At 36.6% G+C, this 24,161-nt stretch overlaps 1 protein-coding gene across 3 annotated transcripts in view; it reads right to left on the bottom strand.

The window, feature by feature from the left end:
• dhrsx.L (dehydrogenase/reductase (SDR family) X-linked L homeolog) overlaps positions 1-24,161 on the bottom strand; it is a 207,637-nt gene that overhangs the window by 74,022 nt on the left and 109,454 nt on the right. For all 3 annotated transcript variants that reach the window (XM_041581031.1, XM_041581032.1, NM_001093891.2), the window contains one exon: positions 14,405-14,506. In XM_041581031.1, the coding sequence (XP_041436965.1) occupies positions 14,405-14,506 (102 nt within the window). The remainder of the gene's footprint in view (positions 1-14,404; positions 14,507-24,161) is intronic.

Here is a 24,161-nt window from a genome sequence, read left to right as displayed (position 1 = left end):
AGGTTGTGGCTTTTCGAGCAACAATTGGAATAAGTTGCACAATTCTGTTGCGGCTTTTCCCACAAGTGCTTTTTAGCTTTTTTTAGTAAGTTAAGGCCATTTGGAAGTTTGGTCCTTTTTTTTAATAAATATTTGAAAATAAATCAGTTTTAATAATACCCCCTTAGTATGTTAGTATGACATAGAATATCCTATTACTAGCAACTATTACATTGGTTTTTATTTTTACAGTTTTTAAATCATTTGATTTTTTAATTTTTTTCCCACTTGCAGATTTTAAATGAAGGTCAATGACCCCTGCCTCCACTAAAGTATTGCTCTTCAAATAAAAAATTGTTATAGTTTATATGGGGGAGGTTTTCACTTTATTATTCTGTAGAGCGCCATGAATGGTATTTTACACGTTATTCTTCCTGTGTAAAAACTAAAACCATTGTTTTCTATACAATCTATCAGCTGTGTAAACATGTGTCTTTATGTCTTAGGGTTAGTCCACACTGTGCGTTTTGGGGAGATTTGGTCGTTTTTGCAGCGACCAATCTCCCCAAACACCTTCCCTGACTCTGCGCCGGTTAAAATGAAAAAACGCCGGCGCTAATCACACGTGGCGATTTGTTTTCCGAAGTTGCAACTTCGGACGACTTCGGAAAACGAACCGCCGCGTGTGATTAGCGACGGCGTTTTTTAATTTTAGCCGACACAGAGTCAGGGAAGGCGTTTGGGGAGATTGGTGGCACAAAAACGAGGCGATTAGTCGCCAGGCGACCAAATCTCCCCAAAACGCCCAGTGTGGACTAACCCTTATTCTACTTGAATTCTGCCCCCTTTGTTACCCAGCAGCTTATTTATATCAAATATAAAGCATTCGCCACCAGTGCAAAAAACCCAAGTCCACTCCATTCCAACCGACACTGACAGGCAGCGCATTTGGAATTTGTAGCCACTGATCTGCATTTTCTCTGCAAACATATTAAAGTCGGCAGAAAAAATAAGTGGTGTGACACTAGCCTAAGGGCATATGACTATGAAGATTTTCATTCATCCAGGTCATGGTATATCTAATATAAGTAACTCTAAAAACAACTGGACTTGCTGAGTAATCATTGAAGACATTTCACTACTCATCGAACAGCTTCTTTAGTTCAACTGACTGGAGTTCAATTTACTGGTCTGGGAAATCCTCGGCATATAATCTCTTCCACTAATCCAATCACAATGGCACATTGCAACTCTTCAGAGAGGTGACATTTGAAACTCACAGGGGTGTAGTTACTGTGATAGGATTACCAGTGTGCCATGCAACTCCTAAGGGCAATGGCACAAGGTGTTTTATGTCACCCACAGACAAAAAAATGGCTGAAAATAAATTGGTACTGGCATCAATGTCAATCGCCAATTGTAAAATCCATCAACGAACGTCACAATGCGTTATCTGAAACCAGTTATCCAGAAAGCTGCAAAATACGGGATGGCCATCTCCCATAGAGTCCATTTAAATCAAATAATTCACATTTTGAAAAATGATTTTCTTTCTGTAATAATAAAACAGTACCTTATTCTTGATCCCAACTAATATTTAATAATTTCTTATTGGAGGCAAAACCATTCTATTGGGTTTATTTACGGCTTAACTGATTTTTAAGAAGACTTACGATGTGGAGTTCTAAATTACGATAGACCCTTTATCAGAAAACCCCAGGTCTGAAGCATTCTGGATAAAAGGTCCCATAACTGAATTTAAATGCCTATCAAACATGTTAATTTTTTGATGTTACTGGTTCCTTAAAGAGGTTGTACACCTTAAATTGAAATAAGAATTTTTTTTCAAGACAAAGAGGTTCATATTTAGCAAAATACTATTGTTTGGGCTTTTTAACGTAGGATTATATTTTAGCTATAAATAACCAAGTGCTAGAAACATAATTTTATTTATAAAAAAAAAAAAAGGAAAAGGAAAAAAAACAAAAGCAAAGATAAAACACGGACTATGGAATGATACTACGGTGCTTGTAAATAATTGTGAATATGCATACTGACAATCAAAGTAACTGTATATGTGGAGCACTGAATTATTAAGCTTGGGGTGGAAAAATAATTTTAATATGAATTACTAAATGTTAATATAATTTTCTCTGGCACTGTCTTTTGTGTGATGTCAGGAAGGAACAAGCATTGTGCCATTCATCTGTGGCCTTCGTGCGTAGCTTTTGTGAGCATCTGAAAAGTTTATTGACCTCTAAATGGCATTGTAGGAGCAATATCTTTCTTGATGTGACATTGGCTACAGGCTATATGGAAACATCTACAGGGATTGTTCTCAGCTGCAGCCAACAAGAAACATTTCACATTTAAATATTTTGGATCGCTCTTATCTGCTCTTATCTGCTTTGTGCAGGATTGTGTAAAGGTGTGAAGTGAAGAACAAATTGGGCCATTAATAAACCCAGTGGCTTGGCACTGAACAAGAGATGAGCAGCATAGTTACACAGGCAGCTGATACAACAATGACACAACATCATTCACATCATCCCCTTCCTCAGTGGAGTTTACAATCTAAGGTCCTTAATACGTTAGCACAATACACACTTGGGTTGGTTTCATAATGAGACAATTAACCAACATGTATGCTTTGTAGTGTGGAAGGAACCCTCTGTCCTGACTGGAGTAGCGCCTTAAACTGCTTGTTGGGATCTGACCGCATGATCATATATGTTTCTGCTATACTCAGCTGCCACAGTGCCTATCAAATAATCTGTACTAGGGCACTGCCCTTTTGTGCCTGCTTGAAAGCAAGGTCGTCCTCCACCAAATTGTAACATGCATCCACCAAGCTCACCCTACTTTGAATACATAGTAACATAGTAAGTTAAGTTGAAAAAAAGAACACGTCCATCAAGTTCAACCTGTTAGTTGATCTAGAGGAAGGCAAAAAGCCCCATCTGAAGCCTCTCCAATTTGCCTCAGAGGGGGGGAAAAATTCCTTCCTGAATCCAAAATGGCAATCGGACTAGTCCCTGGATCAAATAGGATAGGCTATAAATCAGGTTGCCTCTCTATTGCTCTATCTAATGACTTCAAACAAGTTCCTACATGATTGGGGTCTCCTTCATGGCTCAAGGGACAAGATCAATTTGATATAAAATATTTCTTACAGCTCCCCAAAATATACAGAATTCTCCTTTGTCATACCTTGTTAAACTAAGGTCTTGCTAATTCCTGGTTCAGCCTCGTTCCTACCTTGTTCTTCTTTTTTCCAAATATAAAAAAAAAATGCTTATGTAGTACAAGTTTACAAACAATTTCTTTAGATTTATTATGGTCCCCGTTACATTCCAATTACACAAAGAACAAAAAGAAAGTGCTTTATCAAGTCCCAATTATTGTTAATTAGTAAGTGTACCATTTGACAAATTTAATTCAATGTAGCTCTTCTTCCCAGTTTTGCAATGCCTCTCCTGGTCATTTTCTTTCTTGGCACCATCAAACTGCCTGTATATCTTCTTTTCCCCACCACCCTAACACCCTCCTGATAAGGGAAGTCTATTTATCTTACTCGTGTCACTGTTCCTGGGAAGAGTAGAATGTGGAAGAAGTGAACTGATCTTTGACTGATATTCATTTAAATGTGCATCGCAACTGGAAAAACTCATGTTTAAAATTTTCCCTATTTTATGGATCTGAGTTGTTTACGTGAGCTATCCCTTCCACTCCTCAAATGGACACAGTTTTCCTCAAAATCTCTACTATCTGTACCAAAAGTGGATGCTTTGGCAGCTATAATCTCAGCCTCCCTTTCACTTTCTTTTATGCCCTCCTTCAACCGCTTAAAATTAAAATTTGTTAATCCAATTTCCACTGCTCATGCCATTCCTATTCAGGCATCGAAACCTATTATCCAGAATGCTCAGGACCTGGGTTTTTCCAGACAAGGGCTCTTTCCATAACCTTGATTTTTATACCATAAGAGTACTCAAAAATATTTAAACATTAAATAAACCCAATAATTATTAAATAAAAGCAGATAGTTTTGCTTCTAATAAGGATTTATTATACCTTAGTACATGCTACTGTTTTATTATTATAAATATTATTATTTTTTTAAAAATATGAATTATTTGATTAAAATGGAGTTTATGGGATAACTGGTTTCAAGATAACATATTCTATACCTATATTTCATATTCAGTTGTGTTAAAGGGTTGGTTCACCTTTACTCTAACTTGTAGTGTGTTATAGAATGGCTACTTCTAAGCAACTTTTCAATTGACCTTCGTTTTTTCTTTTTTATAGTTTTTGAGTTATTTGCCTTCTTCTTCTGACTCTTTCCAGCTTTCAAACAGGGGCCACTGACCCCATTTAAAAAACAAATGCTCTGTAAGGCTACAAATGTATTGTTATTGCTACTTTTTATGACTCATCTTTCTATTCAGGCCCTTTCCTATTCATATTCCAGATTCTTATTCTAATCAATGCATGGTTGCTAGGGTAATTTGAACCCTATCAACCAAATTGCTGAAACTGCAAACTGGAGAGCTGCCGAATAAAAGGCTAAATAACTCAAAAACCACTAATAATAAAAAATGAAAACCGATTGCAAATTGTCTCAGAATATCACTGAACAACCTTTAATACATGATTATTCCTTTCAACAATCATTTGCATTTGTTTTATGGAACACTGACAGGATGTTATTCTACCTACACATGCACTTGCTATCCATAACTTTTTCTAATTCACAAACCTCAGGGAACCATATTAAAATGATATATTTCTCTAGGACAACCCACCACACCTTTAACGCCTTAAAGGGATACTGTCATGGGGAAAAAAAAAAATTCTAAATGAATCAGTTAATAGTGCTACTCCAGCAGAATTCTGCACTGAAATCCATTTCTCAAAAGAGCAAACAGATTTTTTTTATATTCAATTTTGAAATCTGACATGGGGCTAGACATATTGTAATTTCCCAGCTGCCCCAAGTCATGTGACTTGTGCTCTGATAAACTTCAATCACTCTTTACTGCTGTACTGCAAGTTGGAGTGATATCACCCCCTCCCTTTTACCCCCCAGCAGCCAAACAAAAGAACAATGGGAAGGTAACCAGATAGCAGCTCCCTAACACAAGATAACAGCTGCCTGGTAGATCTAAGAACAGCACATAGTAAAAACCCATGTCTCACTGAGACACATTCAGTTTACATTGAGAAGGAAAAACAGCAGCCTGCCAGAAAGCATTTCTCTCCTAAAGTGCAGGCACAAGTCACATGACTGGGGGCAGCTGGAAAATTGAAAAAATGTCTAGCCCCATGTCAGATTTCAAAATTGAATATAAAAAAATCTGTTTGCTCTTTTGAGAAATACATTTCAGTGCAGAATTCTGCTGGAGCAGCACTATTAACTGATGTGTTTTGAAAAAAACTTGTTTTCCGATGACAGGATCCCTTTAACTAATAACCTCTCAAGTCTCTGAAGCAATTCACCGGGTACTTGTCGGGTACCTGTGGTTTCATTATTAAAAACAGGTTCTGCTTTCTTCCATTTAGCCACAGGATTCAAATAATCACCCAGCAATGCTTACACGATTCCAGACAACACTGAATAATGCTTACAGTATATAAATTCAAATAACCAACAGAATGTATATCATTCTAATATTTACAATCAATACAGTGACAATATTGAATCATTCCATATAGCTATAAAAGTCACAAAATATAACACAATGCTTTAGAGAAACCATACAGGTCAGTTATGAAACACTTTTGCTATAGTTTCATTAAAAGCTCACCACTGAAGTCAAATGGCTCAGGTGTTTGATGCCCCAAGCCAACTCCTTACAGCAAGACTAAATTCAGCAACTTTATTTCTTCTTCCATGACACAATTATACACCCCACAAATTTAATATGTTTAATCTGAAAGTGATCCTCAGTGACTGCTTTTCAATTTCATCCATACTTTTCATAGTACAGGTATGGGTATCCAGAATGCTCAGAGCCTGGGGTTTTCCGGATAAGGGATCCTTCCATCTTCATACCTTAAGTCTACTAGAAAATTATGTAAATATTAAATCAACCCAGTAGGATGATTTTCTTCCAATTAGTATGAATTATATCTTAGTTGGGATCAAGTATAAGGTACTGTTTTATTATTAACGAAAAAAGGGAAATCATTTTTAAAAATTTGAATTATTTGGATAAAATGGAGTCTATGGAAGACAGCCTTTCTGTAATTCAGAGCTTAGTGGATAACGGATCCCATACCTGTATAGATTTCAATGAAGTGTCATGTAAACTTTTCTTAGACTTTTCCTTTCTCTACCCTATTATTAACAGAGAATCCACACGTGGGGAAAAAGGATCTTTGCCATGATGAGATTTTGCTGGCCATGTATAGCTCCTTATAGTGCTGTTCAGCCTAGCAGTTGAGCTTAATATTTCTAGCGTTATATCAATAATTCCAAAACTGTGTGGTTACAGCAGTGTCTGGGGGTGGCTTGGTGTAAAGAATAAGAGTTTTTGGAGAGAAATCCTATTTGATCCTTCGGGAAGCATAGTATGAAGGTCAAATATAGAAGCATTCTGGGTTGAGCACTTAATTACTACTCAATATATTGCTAGAATGTAGCTTATTCAGAAATTGTTTTTATATATCTGTAACCTCATTACAGGCTAATGGTAGATTGAACCAAGAAAGCTTAACAACTGCTGCTTTAGATACAGACAAAATTTTTCTATTGTAAGAACTAGAATCTTTCGAGATTTTAACATACGGATTTTAATAAATAACCCCCCAAAATTGCATATTGGCTTATATATTCTAACAATGTTTTAGAAGAGACAATTGCATAATGGCTTAAATAGGGGAGATAATTCTCAGTAGGGTATTTTCAGGTGGTTTGTAGCTGCGACAAATCACGGGAGACAAGTAGCACCATGTGGCTCCCAATTTTATTTTGCACGTGGCAGTTTAACACAACTGACTGATATGAGATATACGTATTCCCAGCTTTAGTTTTGGATTTCCTCATTGACTATAATAGGGTTTTTGTAAGTAATAAGCAGCCTCATAAGGTTTAAGATGATTATGTTTTCTTCTAAGAAACAACAATTATTATGATGTAAACGACGTAGCAAAATAATTACTTAAAAATAGCAGTATTGCCTATTGGGTCATTTATCATCCATTACAGGGTCCTGAAGAAACACCACCTCTCAAGTGGTTTGCTAAGGCCAGCTATTTACTAAAGCAGCTGCTGTCTTATAAATAGTAATCAGGTGCAGTCACTAGTCACAGGAGTCTTTGGCCAGTCCCAGCTGCACATGGAGCACTGCTTGTGCAACCGATGATGTAAGAGTATAATTCTCTCCACAAAAACATCCAATGTAGCTTTGTGTAATTAGCAGATGGCCTATTCACCACATTGCATTTTCAATATTATTTATGCACAGTGCTTCTCTTTTTATACGAGTCCTGCTCTGTGCAGCATACGGTTATATAGTGAATAAAGTACCCCCTCTTGATAAATATGAGGATATTATATAAGTTACAGAGGAGTTCCATGACCATATAAAAACACAAAGCTGAGGAACTCTGAGATGACTTCTAATATCCTCATATTTTGCAACAGGGGGTATGTTATTATAATAGACAAGTTTCAGGTGAGTCATGTGACAGAAATGACATCACTAAGCTCTGATAATAACCAATGACATCACTAAGCAGCATTTAAAAGGATATCATTTATAGGATATTCATGGCTTTTGTGTATTATATAGTGAATAAAGTACCCCCCTCTTGTAAAATATAAGGATATTATAAGTTACCAAGGAGTTTCATGAACATGTTTTTATACAGGTCATGGAACTCCAAGGTAACTTCTAATATCCTCATATTTTGCAACTGGTATTTTATTTATTATAATACACAAGTATCAGTGAGTCATGTGACAGAAATTACATCAGAACTCACTGTTTATAACTGATGACATCAGAACTCACTGTTTATAAGGATGCAGAAAATGTAAAGTTTGGTGATACCTTTTATTGGCTAACTGAATAAGTAAAGATTGCAAGCTTTCTGAGCACACAGGCCCCTTCTTCAGGCAAAATACAAATGAAAGGCTTGAAAGGCACATCATATATATACTGTTAGATAATACAGTGTACTGGTCTAGATAATCTCGGGTTTAGAGTAAGCAGAGACAGGAATTTGCTTTAGGTACCTGGTCATAAATGGGGCCCTTGGCCAAAATATATATGTTCCTTGTAAAATTCCTCTTTTCATATTGAATTGTGTACAAAATTTACATTTGGATTAACAAAACGTATTCTAGCTTCTGCTGGGCTAGCAGCATTCATCCATCAATTGCGCTGCCATACTGTGAAATAATGTTGCATTGTGGGTAGGAAAGCATGCAAACTGTGCTGAGGATATGCACGTCTGTCTCTGCACAACATTAGTAAATGAGCACTGCAGTATTTCTTCCTAATGAATGGCTTTCTTTAGACGGCTCTACGAGAAGGCTCATAATTGTTCAGAGTAATTCAGTTTCCACGTTTAAGTTTAACTGTGAATAATAAGGCCATCAAAGAGAAAATATCAGTTTCCACATCCACTATGATGAAAATCATGCACATGCTGCTTCTGTGTGAGTGGCATTGTCTTTATCTATAATAGATAGGGTTTTGTGTTGTCTATGAGAATGCACTTTAGGTATGGAAGACACATTTAGAGCATCACAGAACATGTTACACTTACTAATGGTATATACAGGAATAGGATCCGTTATCCGGAAACTGGTTATCCAGAAAGCTCCGAATTATAGTAATGCCATCTCCCATACACTGCTTTATAATCAAATAATTCAAAAACTTTTAAAGTGGACCTGTCACCCAAACACAAAAATCTGTATAATAAAAGTGCTTTTCAAATTATACATGAAATCCAATTTCTATTTTTTATTAAAGTATTCATAGCTGTTTTGAGCTCATTTAAAAATCTCAGCTGTCAATCAAATAATGTTTGCCCCTCCTCTATGCCTTAGGCATAGAGGCAGGCAGACAATTACTTTCACTTTCCATTCAGCACTTCCTACATGTCACTGCTCTCCCCACATTCCCCCAGTTCTCTTAACCATTTAATTGTGTAGCCAGGGCATGGGGATGGACATCAGGTCCCCCATTCTGCTGCACAAACAAGATTCTGAGATGATACAAGGCTTGTCTTAATAACAGTGTCCACAAAATGGCTCCTGCCTGCTTGTTATAATTATGAATTCCCAGACTGATGGAAACAAGATTCAAATAATTTATATAGTGTAACTAAAGTTCATTGTGCTTGACTAATGTGATAAAATCAGATTTTTTGGGTGACGGGTCCCCTTTAAAGGGGTTGTTTACCTTTTAATCAACTTTTAGTATGATGTAGATAGAGAGTGCCACTCTGAGACAATTTACAATTATTTTTTTATTATTATTATTTGTGGGTTTTTAGCAATATTTAGCTTTTTATTCAGCAGCTCTCCAGTAGGCAATTCCAGTAATCTGCTAGGGTCCAATTTACCATAGCAACCCTGCATGGATTTAAATAAGAGACTGTATTGATTTAAATAAGAGACTGTAATATGTATTTGATGGGGCCTGAATAGAAAGATGAGTAATAAAAAGTTGCAATAACAATAAAATTGAAGCCTTACAGAGCATTTGTTTTTTAGATGGGGGCCAGCTTTGAAAGCTGGAGTCAGAAGAAGAAGGCAAATCATTCAGAAATGAGAGAAAACAAATAATGAAGAACAATTGAAAAGTTAAAGCTGAACCAGCCCTTTAAATTATTTCAGTTTTCTCTGTTGTAATGAAACAGTAGCTTGTACTTGATCCCAACTAAGATATAATTAATCCTTATTAGATGCAAAACAATCCTATAGGGTTTAATTCATGTTTAAATGATTTTTAGTAGACTTAAGGTAAGGTTATCCAAAATACGGAAAGATCCCTTTTCAGGAAATCCCCTTGTCCCAAGCATTCTGGATAACAGGTCCCCTATCTGTACATATATAGAATGGGCAATTTAGAAGTGTCTCTTTTTTTACACCACCATTAATGTGGATATGGTCTTAAAAGTTCTTGTGATAAAATGGGTGTGGTGTAAAGTGGGTCTGGTTTTAAAACAGGGAGTGGTCAACACTGGCTTCCATTATTGCCCCTCTTGACTTCTAAATAAACCCAGCTGTACAAGGCTCCTGGTCCAGTTAGCATTAAATTGGTTTGTGTAATGGGCCATAATCAATATCTGAAGGATTAAGTATAAAACTTGGTGATGGCCAAATTGGGTCCTCCCCCAAAATATCTGCATGGCACCAGTCATTGCCCCAGGATACAAAACATCAAATCAGTTTAATGCAGCTCACCATCAGTCTGGTCCCCTGATACATTTCCCTGATTTTACATTTTCCTGGATTTTACACCATTTTTTCCTGGTCCCCTGAAAAACATAAAATGGGGGTTCTAATGTATTTCAGTGTTACTGACCAATAATTAGTACTGTCAGTATACTCCTCTCCAGTTTATAAGCTTGTTATACTAAGGGTATTTAGCAGAATAGTATTATGATACTCTACGCGGGTGTGTAATATATTAATTTCTAGAATATATATGCCCATAGGGGCTGTTTGCCTCATGACAGAATGCTTTATCAGCATGAAAGCTAAGATACGGGTCGGTCTACATCTGGACGATCCATGTGGTGACTGTCTGATTGAATTTATTAGAACAACTACAGGAATGCAAAATTTGAGCCTGAATATTAAGCTGATAAGCACCACAGTGTCCTTGAATAATATTAATTAAATGTTACATTTTGTAATTTTACCAATAATGCTATATAGTGCATCCCTGAGATAAAATGTACGCCGTTTTTAAAAACATTAGTTAGACACTGAGCCATTTATTGGTTTAGAATGCTGCTAAATCATGTCATATGTTTAAAATAGATTCTACACAGGTATGGGATATGTTATCAAGAAAGGTCCAAATTAAAGAAAGGCAGTCTCCCATAGACTCCGTTTTAAGCAAACAAATCAGTTTTCTTTTAATTATTTTCTTTTTCTATTTTCTAATTATTTTTCTTTTTCTATTTTCTTTTTCTCTGTAATAACAAAACAGTACCTTGTACTTGATCCCAACTAAGATATAATTAATTCTTATTGGAGGCAAAATCAAGGATCGAAGTAAAAATTCGGATTTTCAAATTTTGAATATTTTTATGGCCAAAACTGTCAAATTCGATTCAAGTTTTCAGGTCGATCCTATTCATCCGAATACCAAAAATTAGATTTTTTTTTTTTAGAAATTGCAGTTGGTCGAATTTCGAGTTCATGGGAGTTCATGGGTGTTTAAAATAAGTCAGAAAGCAGGTAGTAGCCACAAGACCCTCAAAGTGTGCAGCCTGGTGCTCAGCAATGGAGGATTCTGCAGCCTCCCATGTAACGTAGAAAGCAAATTTACCGGCACTCAAGGCATTTGTTTGCAGGAAACCCTTGCTTTATTGTTTGTGCGGACGACCACTTCCCCATGTTTTCTAGTTTAAAATATCTCCCATGAACTCGAAAGTCGAACCTTGATAAATCTCCCCCTAAATGTTTAAATGATTTTTAAGTGGAGATCGAGTCTATGGAAGACAACCTTTCTGTAATTTGGCGCTTTCTGGATAATGGGTTTCTGGATATCGGATCCCATACCTGTATAATAAAGAGCTAATAATTTATACGTTTCCCTCTTACTACCTCCTCAACACTACCCTGTGAATTGTGTGAGTCTGCCCTGGTCTGTGAAAAAGGCCAAACAATGGCCTCCCCAGACTATATCTGATTGGATATTGATCCTGGAGAAAATGAGTGAATATTTCTTTGTAAATCAAACTTTCGTTTAAATGCTACAAATGCTATAAAAATGGATTCAATAAGAGTTCTGAACTCGCTCCCTTTAATTAATGATATGATTTACTACCTTCTACTTTTACTATCTTCCCACAATTGCTCTGAATAACCAAAGAAATTGGGTAAAAATGACACGTCGTGATGTCAATACAATACGTTATCCATAAACCACTTATTACGAAACCAGTTATCCAGAACGCTCCGACTTATGGAAAGGCCATCTCCCACAAATTATATTTAATCTACATTTTTAAAAAAGATTTCCTTTTTCTCTGTGATAATAAAACAGGAGTTTGTACTTGATCCCAAACTGAGATTTAATTAATCCTTATTGGAAGCAAAACCAGCCTATTGGGTTTATTTAATGTTCACATGATATTCTAGTAGACTGAAGGTATGAAGATCCAAATTACCGAAAGATCTGTTATCTGTAAAACCCCTGGTCCCGAGCATTCTGGATAACAGGTCCCATACCTGTATTCTCCTCTGTTTGGTAAAGAAATAACAGAGATCAAGAACATTTTAAAGGGGTTTTTCCCATTCCAAACACTTTTTTCAGTACAGTTGTTTTCAGATTGTTCCCCAGAAATGAAGACTTTTTTCAATTACTATCCATTATTTATTTTTTACTGTTTTTCCAAAATCTAAGTTTTAAGTTGAAGGTTCTGTCTGTGGTGTTTGAGTCTGGCAGCTCAGTAATTCAGGTGCACATTCTGGACTGTTACAATGTTGCAACATTGAGTTGATACATTTCTCAGCAGCATCTCTAGAGTATTAGCAACTATTGTATCAATTCTAACAGCTGCCTGTAATGAAACCCAGAGATTCTGCTCAGCAGGGACAAAGATAAGAAAATGTATCAACTAAATGTATCAATTCAGAACAGTTTATAGGGTCGGCGACCCCCCTCCCAGCGCTGCTTTAGAAGGTGAAAAATTACACTTTACACTTCAATATTAGAAAAAGGTGACACATAGGGGGTTATTTACTAAATTCCTAATGCAAAAATCACAAAAAAAATCGTGATTTTTTTTATAAAATCAGACTTTTAAAAAAAATCATGGATTTTTCAGAATTTATTAAACCCAGAGGATGGAAAAGTCTCAATCTGAAAATCTGGCATCTCAGACCTGTCAAGGTTGCATATAAGTCAATGGGAGAAGTACCAATGATTTTTTGATGTGCGCTGGGTTTTTGCCATACCCCTACGTTTTCGGTGTTTTCCCGCCGCAATTCTGAGTTTTCGGGTAAAAAATACGAAAAAATTGTGAAAATCAGATGAAAGATCCGAATTTCCGCAAACAAAATGTTTGGGAATGTGTATTAATAAATAAGCCCAAAAAACCTGTGCAGATTTGGTCAGAGTTTTTTTCGTGAAATATTGAGATAAATTCAGACTTAAAATAAATAAAAAGTCATTGGAAAAAGATGTTATTTCTGGTGAACAATCTGAAAACAACCCCTTCAGGCCCGGATTTGTGGCAAGGCCTAGGGCGGCACATTTGTAGGGGCGGCATGCCGCCCAGCCACTTCTATAATTACGGGTTCCTACAGGAAACCCGAAGCGCAGTTTCCTGTATAGTGCCTGATCGGTGAATTTGTGTGAGGAATGCTGGATCTTGTAGTTTCTCTACAGTTTAGAACTTTAACTGGCTCTGGGGTAAGGAAACTTGTGGACTACGATTCCAACAAGATTTTGCCAAGCCCCACCTGTATGTGTGCAGCCATATGATAGAGAGGAATGAGAATTGGGGAGGAGCCATGGGTTGGAGCTGAGAAAGTTGGAAGGAATTAGGTGAGAGGTTAAAAAAGATTTGAGCTGGGGGTAGGGACGTGCATTGGTGGCAGCTTGCATCTGCTTAACAGCGGTGGTGCGCACACACAACGATAATGCATGTGCATGCGTCAGTGGCGTGTGCACACAACGGGGTTAGGGGGCGCAGGAGGCGTCCGGCCTAGGGGCGCGCTATTTTCAAATCCGGCACTGAACCCCTTTAAGATTAAAACTTAGGCAGCATACATACATACAGCACTATTTACTAAACTCATGCTGGATACAGGTGTACATTAAACTTCTTGTCGACGTGGTCATTAAAATATGTGTTAAATACAGTATATTCTCTGCACACATTTCAGCTTACATTTTCACACATCTACCTCTCTATGTTAAATATATACTCTGCTTGTATTTCAATTTCTTATGACATTGATCTTACAAACAGATTCAGCTTACATTTCTATGGTCAAATTATTTCAGAAGCAACAAGAGTCAATGAACTTAGAACCACATGGAATAGCAAGAGAAGTCTGCTGATTGAAATCGAGGGGTACAGTACTGAATTTTCACAATAAATCTAACATGTCGCACTTCATTAACTATTTATAACATGCCCAGCACTCTGCATTCTAATCACGCACCCACAAGGCTTATTATTATGTTTGCTGTACATAAAAATTTATAGGACTCACCATTATTCACCAACACATGAAGGCAGAGGTTTTTTGCTGTGAAATTCTGGACGAACTGCCGGATGGACTTCATGGAAGCCAAATCACAATATAAAAATTCCACTGGGAAAAAAGAAAATATAAATACAATCATCCTCCAGCACATAGCAGTAATAACAATTCTGCATTGTTTTATAATGCCTTTATTATGCCTGAATGTAAAACGAAGTGTAATTTTATGTGAATCAGGTACAATACAAGAATAAGCAATGAAAATAATGCCTGCAGGAATAATGTTCTTTATCTTAGGAAACCGGATAAATCCAATATTTTGTTAGAGAATTTGTTATTAGGTACAATACCACAATCAAGAATATGGAAATGTGGATATTGGGCAACCAATTGCAACCAATGGGTATTTGGGTTAATTTACAAAAAACTAGGCCGTAACCTATATTAACCCTTATAGGATAAGTAAACCTTTAAACAAGTGAATGTAAAATTGATGAGAGTGCTATTCTAAGAACTTCTGCAATGTACATAAATTTTTCAATAGCCAAGATATCGAAGGATACATGAACTGTTAAAGGGATACTGTCATGGAAAAACATGTTTTTTTTTAAAAAAAAAAAAAACACATCAGTTAATAGTGCTGCTCCAGCAGAATTCTGCACTGAAATCCATTTTTCAAAAGAGCAAACAGATTTTGTTATATTCAATTTTGAAATCTGACATGGGGCTAGACATATTGTCAATTTCCCAGCTGCCTCCAGTCATATGACTTGTGCTCTGATAAAATCACCCCCTCCCTTTCCCCCCCAGCAGCCTAACAACAGAACAATGGGAAGGTAACAAGATAGCATCTCCCTAACACAAGATAACAGCTGCCTAGAAGATCTAAGAACAGCACTCAATAGTAAAAGCCAAGTCCCACTGAGACTGATTCAGTTACATCAAGAAGGAGAAATAACAGCCTGCCAGAAAGTAATTCTATCCTAAAGTGCAGGCATAAGTCACATGATTTTTGTTTGTTTTTTCCTAAACATCAGACCAAACCTCTTTCTTTCTCCTGACCAATTCCTTGGCTACTTGGCGGTCAGAATGGTCGAAAACTGACCAGCAGATGGCAATGTTGTATGAAAATTCATTCATATTAACAGTACATGTATCCTTTAATATCTTGGAATTAAAAAAAAAAATCAATGAACATTGTAAAAGTGCTTAAAATAGCATGCTCATCAATTTACATCCACTTATTTTAAAGGATTACATATTCCTTTATTGGAAGCAAAATAAACCTATTGGGTTTATTTAATGTTTACATGATCTTCTAGTAGACTTAAAGTATTAATATCCAAATTACAGAAAGATCTGTTATTGGTAAAACCCCAGGCCCTGAACATTTTGGAAAACAGGTCCCACACCTGTACCTCCACTGATTGTTTCCATATGCTGGCCGCCAGAAGCTGCGTTTCACGTTTTAAAACCAATACAGTATTAAATCCACTTTACTCATGTTTGACAAGACTGCTTTCATTTCTGTGCCTAGTAGTATATCAAATGGCTGACAACAGTCAATGAAGATGCTACAAATTCATAACACTATAACAAGGGAGATAGAGAGGGGAGAAAGATTGATGGGTTTCTTATCGGAGACAAAATAAGAAACAAAAGTTTGATGTTTAAAGGAAAGACCTTGAATGTCCTACAAGACTAAAAATGTCCTGTATTTGTGTTGTATTCAAGTCCCTAAACTATTTTTTAGGCAAACGTTTATGTTGAAAGAAAAAAGGTTTTATAAACAAGGTTCTGCACACAATATAGCCGCATACATAGCCACATACAGGGCTCATTTGCATCAAATGGAATATCTAGTTGGCTCCACCAACCATTAGAAGTTAAAAGACAGGGAAACCCTTGTTTACTGGGGGTGATGCAAAAAGTTAGAACCCCCAAGTGAATTACATACATTATAGCCCCAATATATTAGGCCAGGGTCCACAGAATTTACATCAGCCACAGTCAAATGTAAAAAGTTGGGGAGCAACACAAACATGAAAACAGTCCCTAGAGATGAGAAATATGTGCTGTGATTGGCTATTTGGTAGCCCTTATGTGGACTGGCAGGCTATGGGAGTCTCTGCTGGCTGTATTGTATTCATCATTTTTTTTAATTAATAAAAGTTGCTTTCAAGCCAGGAATTAAAAAATAAGCACCTGCTTTGAGGCCTGGGGGCAACATCCATGGGGTTGGTGAGCAACATGTTACTCAGGAGCCACTGGTTGGGGATCACTGCATTAGGCTATTCGTATGCTTTTTAAGGACAAGAAAAGTTAAACTAAAGAAGTAAATTAGAAATGTTGCATGTTATGTTTTAGGGTTCTGTACCAGCCCAAGGCAACCACAACCCTTTAGCAGTAAAAATTTGTGGCTCCAAAGATGCCCCAGTAGCTTCTCATCTTCTTTTCTGCCAATTCACTGCACATGCTCTATGCTGCTGTCACTTACTGAGCTAAGGGACCAACTCAAAATATACAGTACATATAGAATAGAAATGTCATAGTATAAGGCTGATTAGTAATTAATACAGATAATTACCACATGGCAGCACAGAAACCAGTGCAATTGGCATCAGAATTTAATGATCACCACTGTAGCATCAGCTTATATTACAAACCAACCTCATTTTCTGCTAGATAATTTGCAACAATCTCTAAGCTTAGCTTCTCAACAGCTTTTTAGAGCCCACTGAGCATGTGAGTGTCGCAGACACTTTCCAAGATGGTGACCCCCTGTGACAGGTTTGAAGTCCTGGATCATTGCTGCTATTGACAAGCTGACATTTTAGGCTGGTTCAATAAATTCAGTATATAAATCATGGCATTTTTAGCCCTATTCATTTTTAGGGTTTAGTTCTCCTTTGAATGTATTTTTAAAATGTCCTCAGGGTGACTGTCATGCTGGTTTATCAAAGAACAAAGTGTATTTTATCACTGTTGCAACCCCCCCATAAAGGCTGACTGCCACACCTCAATAAAACCTATGAAAGTGCGGTAGCGGAAGCTTTTTAGAAGTCAGCTCCTTGTTTCATTTATTGAAATTACTTAAAGTGATATTGACACTATAAGAAATACTCTTCAAAATATGAATGTACAAAGACAATGTTATAATTTCTGGTGTCAGTACCTCTTTAAATAACAAGCAAACCCCACTTCATCGGCATTATGTTAGCCACCCTCCAGCTAATAGAACTGCTATTTATTTCTCTGGGCTGGTGCTCCTTTACGAATGCACCAGACGAGGGAAATAACTACTATAGCGCTGTGCTGCCATCTTGTTTACATTTTGAAGGAATCTCTCTTCAGACTTACACTTGTGCATGCACTTTGGAATGACGTTATCAGATCATACTCTACTGGTGCAAAGGGTGTCTGGGTAAACAGTGCTACTTTTTTCCTAGGGCCCGTGTATTTTAATCCTGAAAGTACACTGACACAGGGAAAAATGTTGCTTTTAGATCCACTAAGGGTGAGTAAAATATTGCCACCTCCAAATAAATGGAAGTTTCCTGTCCTTCAAAATAAACATTACATTATTTGATTTTATTGGTGCATTCTGATTAGGGAAATTTATTTTCAAACAGCAACAAAGAACGCAGTATCGATCAGGCTGTGTCTATCCAATCGACAAAAATATAATCACGCTTCATCAGTGCTTCTTTTACAGCTTTATGCATATGGCAAGCACAAAGCTTATTTTTAAAAGCATTTGCCGTTTGGTGCATGATTTGACTAATCTGTTGTGTCTCACGGATCTGTACCCATAGGAACACAGATTAACAACGATTAACAATAAATGCAATAAAAATTGTGCAAAACCAATTTTTATTGTGTCAAGCAGTAGTCTCCATTCCTGAGAGTAAAGACCTACTGGGAAGCGTGATACAACAAGCATGGCAAACACTTATAAAAATGCAAGCTAAATACAGAAATATATAGTTTCAAGGGTGACTGTGCCCCTTAAGGCTGACATCTATGGGGTGCCGTTTGTCCCAAATACATTCTGTATACAAAACTATCCCTAATACACAGAATGAATGTCTCTCATGTTATATAAGTATTTCTGACCATACACAGAGAAAAAAATATACAAAAGACTTATTTATATTAAAGAATAAGAACAAAATCTGGTTAGTGCACAAAAGGATGTCATTATATCATAAACTCCATTCTGTACGGTTTAACAAGCAATCTGTCTCACAAATGTATAACCTCCATGTAACTTATGTGCAAAGTTACTTACAGAATGAATTATGTAAAAACAAAGTTGGACATAATATATAATAGTGTAACTAACTAGTGCTTGTCAAGCTAGATTTGACTGACAAAATAGATATCTGTGACAGAAAGCAAGATTTTATAGTACAGGATTCATTCTTTCCACAAAATGACAGTTTTGTTTCACAAAACAGATAAAATAACCATTCTGTGAAGCAACACTGTCAGTCACATTCCTGACTTTTCTTTCTCTACAATCATTATAAGTGCAGCATTATATTTCTCAGCCATTTGTAAAAACTTCCATTTATGAACCTGTAGTGTTTAACAGCAGCTCTTTTAGGAAAGGTTTGTTCTTGTTTATTACTATGCAGCACAAGGGACATTAGAGGGCGCCCTCTATAGCAGGCCACATACTATGCCTTAACCATGTGGAGCAGAGCTGGCCACTTCTCATCTTGTTTGTATATGGCAATAAGCTTTGTTCTTATTGGTTCAGGAATGTGACTGACAGTGTTGCTTCACAGAATGGTTATTTTATCTGTTTTGTGAAACAAAACTGTCATTTTGTGGAAAGAATGAATCCTGTACTATAAAATCTTGCTTTCTGTCACAGATATCTATTTTGTCAGTCAAATCTAGCTTGACAAGCACTAGTTAGTTACACTATTATATATTATGTCCAACTTTGTTTTTACATAATTCATTCTGTAAGTAACTGCACATAAGTGCGTCCGTTACATGGAGGTTATACATTTGTGAGACAGATTGCTTGTTAAACTGTACAGAATGGAGTTTATGATATAATGACATCCTTTTGTGCACTAACCAGATTTTGTTTTCATTCCTTAATAGAAATAAGTCTTTTGTTTATTTTTTTTTCTCTGTGTATGGTCAGAAATACTTATATAACATGAGAGACATTCATTCTGTGTATTAGGGATAGTTTTGTATACAGAATGTATTTGGGACAAACGGCACCCCATAGACATCTGGGCTGGAACATTTGGAATCCTTTAGAAAATAAAATGCTAGAAGTAAGAGTTAAGGGGCAGGGGGACTAATGTCATTAAAAGGGAGAAAAACCTGTTATGCAACAACTGAAAACTCTGTTTTCCAATGAGAAAAGACTATAAATTCTATATAATGTTAATAACATGTGAATCACAGCATAACAAATGTTGGCAATTTAATTAAGAAAACCCTTCATTCACAAAGTGCAGATGGTAGCTCTTCTTCTGCGCAGCGGAATTAAGTGGATGGAAATGTTGCCCTTTTTGCATATAACTAATTATCAAGATATTGGCATCATTAAATAAAATCTTATCTTAGAAGTGTTTTTTTTTTAAATAAATGACAAATTAATTACAATGTACTAACTCCTGCTAACTGGCATGGAAATAAACTGTCATATAAATTCAGAGCATCTCATTCATACCCATCAGAGTATTTCATTAATAATTCAATATTATTTGAAATGAACACTGAAAGGGGTAAAGCAGTTTATAGGACCTTAATTTATTTTCAAGGAAGAGAGCTGGGTGCTGGCTGCATCTGTAAGCCATCACTTTTGTTTTCCTGAATATGCCATCATTTTAGTTGTACATTTAAAGCTGAATAAATTAATCCAGCTGAGCCTATAAGAAGATGGAATGGTAAGGAAAAACTGCATTGTTTCTTTTCATGTCTTATATATTATAGACAACATTTTAATCAGGGTTTATATTAGACAAAATCATATTATTGTGATATTGTATCGAAAATAAGGAGGTTTGGGGTCTGGTTGCACTTTAATGAGCATTTGGCTTGACTTTGACTCATTCACACATCAGACTAAGACATCCACGAGTAAACACTTGCTCTTTAACCGAAAATTGCTGGCAAGCACTCCAAGGTCCACTCGTAGGGTAAAATCGTCAAAGTTTATTTCAACAGATTAAAAGAAACATTGTTGTCCTGATGCGTTTCGTATCAAAGATAGGTAGTCATAGGCACAATATACATTGTATCAAACGGCTATTTAAATCTAAGAACCAGGAAAAAAAGTGGCAAAAGTTAGGCACCCCCAGTGATTGTATTCACTTACCCTGGGTTTGTGCTATTCTAGAAAACGACACCAGCCCGGGGGGTCTTCTTAGCGAGCACCACAGAGGGATCCTTTTCCTGTCGTATTTTTTCTTTGTGAGTGCGCAGGTCTGGACTTGGAGTCAAAATAGGTCCTAGCATTCCAAGCACACAGAGGCCTAAACAGCCTCCACCAGCCCACTACATAGTGACTGTCTATGGCATCTTAGAGCAGCCCCTCAATCCACAGATTGACAGTCCGGGCCTCTGTGGTTGTGTATCTGCAGTAGAGTAGAACATCTTTTCCATGCTTTTTCACATGGGTCAGTCCCATGGTATAGAAGAGAAAAGAAGCTGAGGAAGAGGATCACTCCATGGTGCTTAATACAATCACTAACTTTTGGCACCCTCCAGTGATTTTCCTTTTCCTTCTCCTTCTCCTTCAGTCTCAAGTCATCATAACACAGTGCAGTGAAGAGTTACTCTAATATGCTTTTCCAGTCACATTGTTATTATTTGCAAGAAATAAAAGTTGGAAGGGCATTCAATAAGAACAGTTTATAATATGGAGATGCTGAAAGTACTGCAAAATCAGCAATTTTTTTTCATGGCCAAGTACAATTAATTCATAAAGCTTTTAAATGTCTCAAAGAATACTTTACTCCCCAGCTCTTCAAACCATCACGTGATTTAAGAATAATTTGCATTTCAAATTTCAATAACGGTGACTGGGGCCAAGGTTTTTTAAATGTTTTGTAACAAAGGATTTTATTAAAATGCACCACTAAAAATAGTGCAACAAATCTGACTTGTGCACGACATCTGGCCGTTGTAGTGATGAGATTTGGAGGCATGATATTCCATCATTGTGGTTGATGTTGTGTTCATCTGATTGCTCTACCTCCTTTTTGACAGTGATCTATATTTTTATGGTAACTTGTAGCACAAAGAGATAAAGTATTAGAAATATGGACAGTGGCTAAAATATGAATCCAGATTCTACAAGGCTCGACAGTGTGGAATATATTTACTTGAAGAAATGTTGGCAGAAGGCAAATAAGATGTTAAAAAAGATTAAAAGAGACTTATTGTCATTGTTGACTAATTATCTGATTTAATTAATAAGGACAGTGGCTAAAATATGAATCTACAAGGCCCAGCAGTGTGGACTATATTCACTTGAAGAAATGTTGGCAGGATGCAAATAAGATTAAAAGATTAAAAAGAGACTTATTGTCATTGTTGGCTAAGTATCTGATTCAATTCAAGCCCTTTATTCTGGAGAAAAAGATACTGATTTTTACTTCAAAATATGGAATACTGACAGGGCAGTCTGGGTTTGGTGGAAACTAGGACAATTCTACCTGTCTGAATTTATAATGCTGACTGTAAAGTTTGATGGAAAATTAATAATGGCCTGGGGTTCTTTTTTTGTGGTTTAAGCCCCCATGCACAAATCAAGAACTTTGCAGAACAGTTCTGACTACAACTTAGTTGAACAACGGGAGGATGGATAGGACAGTCAATTGTGAGCCAGGTTTGATCAACCAACATAAGTGTCCATCCTCACTAATGCTCTTGTGGTTGAATGGAAGCAAATCCCACCCCTAATGTTCCAACATCTAGTGAAAATCTTTCTCAAAGAGGTAGGAATTTTGGACATGCAGTCATTTGGATATTTTAGGTCACATGGTGTATATAAAGTTGTATGCCCAACTTATGTTTGTGAAGATTATCATTCATCCACGTCATGGCATATCTGCAGAAATACAGTAAATCAAATCAACTGGACTTACTGGGGTAAATTTATCAAAGAGTGAAGTTCAGCCACTAGAGTGAAATTCTGCAGATCTCAATTCATTTCTATGGGATTTTGAAAGGCGTATTTATCAATGGGTGAAAGTGAAAGCTCACCCTTTGATGAATATGCCTTTAAAAATACCATAAAATGAATGGGGAGTGGCGGCATTTCACTCTAGTGGCGGAACTTCACTATTAACTTCACTCTTTGATAAATATACCCCACTGTGTTTTTCTTGAAGACGTTTCACCAGTCATCCAACTGCCTTACTCAGTTCAGCCCATCTGAATTGAAAGCCAGTCTGATGACTGGTGAAACGTCTTCAAGAAAAAACACAGAAAAGTCCAGTTGATATGAATATTTCTACAGATATATACCCAACGTAGATTACATATATACCTCAAGAATGACTGCTCAAGTTGATTTGGTGCCAGGACAAGAGGCAAGTTCACTCTAGGATACTAAATTTTTTTGAAATTTTAGGAACAAAACAAAGTGATAGATCAAACCAAAATAATGTAAAGATTTCAGATTGAAATATTTTTGTATTATATAAACTACAGAATACAAATTGCCTTATAGAGAGTGTTGCATTTGTGCGTTGATGCAGGCCTCTGTAGGCCCCACTGTATGATCCAATCGTTGGCGAGTTTGGTAAGGTAGCCAAATGAGCAGATCTGGCAGTGGTGGCCATCTTAAAACTGCTTATAATTCAGACAATATCAGAATCTTAACTCCAAAAATACATTTTCAGTTACCCTACCATAATCACAGTTTATTTTTTTTGGAGGTCAAATATTATTCAGGTGTACATCTAGAAAAGAGAGATTGCTCCATGTTGGCTTTGCAGCAAATAATTGAAAATATCTGGGCCTCTTTATATATAACATTGCCAGTAGATGATGAAATAAAGTCACAGTTTTTAATTTGGTTAACTTGTATTAGTTTATGTGAGCAGGCCTTGTCTTATGTAGTGTGTTTAAAAAGTACAGGTATAGGATCCCTTATCCAGAAACCCAATATCCAGAAAGCTCCGAATTATGGAATGTCTGTCTCCCATAGACCCCATTTTATCCAAATAATCCAAATTTTTAAAGATGATTTCCTTTTTCTCTGTAATAATAAAACAGTAGCTTGTACTTGATCCCAACTAAGATATAATTAGTATCAGTATTGGAAGCAAAACCAGCCTATTGGGTTTATTTAATGTTTACATGATTTTCTAGACATTTCATACTAGAGATATGGATATGTGTTTTTTTAACTTTGGGGCTGGCCACCAATGTTTTTTTAACTTGGGGGGGGAGCTGGCCACCAATGGTTTTTTAACTGGGGGGGGGGGCTGGCCAACAATTTATTTTAACTTTTATGGGGGGCCCTAACCACCAATGTTTTTGTAGATTTATGGGGGGGCTGACCACCAATTGGAGGTCTGGTTGCCAATTTTGTACATTTATATGTGGACTGCTTTGATTTTTTTTCCCAGGGCTACTTCTTACTCCCAGTCCGGCCCTTCATAGAAAGAGATGTGATCCCTATCAAATGACCTACAGTCTAGTCAAGATCTGTATTCGTTTGTAACTAACTTGGCTTTGGTGGGTGGAAAAATGATCACTGCAAGACCATTTGCTACTA

The sequence above is a fragment of the Xenopus laevis genome, chromosome 2L, assembly GCF_017654675.1.
Source record: "Xenopus laevis strain J_2021 chromosome 2L, Xenopus_laevis_v10.1, whole genome shotgun sequence".
In the NCBI taxonomy this organism is placed as follows: Eukaryota; Metazoa; Chordata; class Amphibia; order Anura; family Pipidae; genus Xenopus; species Xenopus laevis.
The sequence above is the reverse complement of the archived record's forward strand: the minus strand, read 5'-3'. Positions and strand labels throughout refer to the sequence as shown.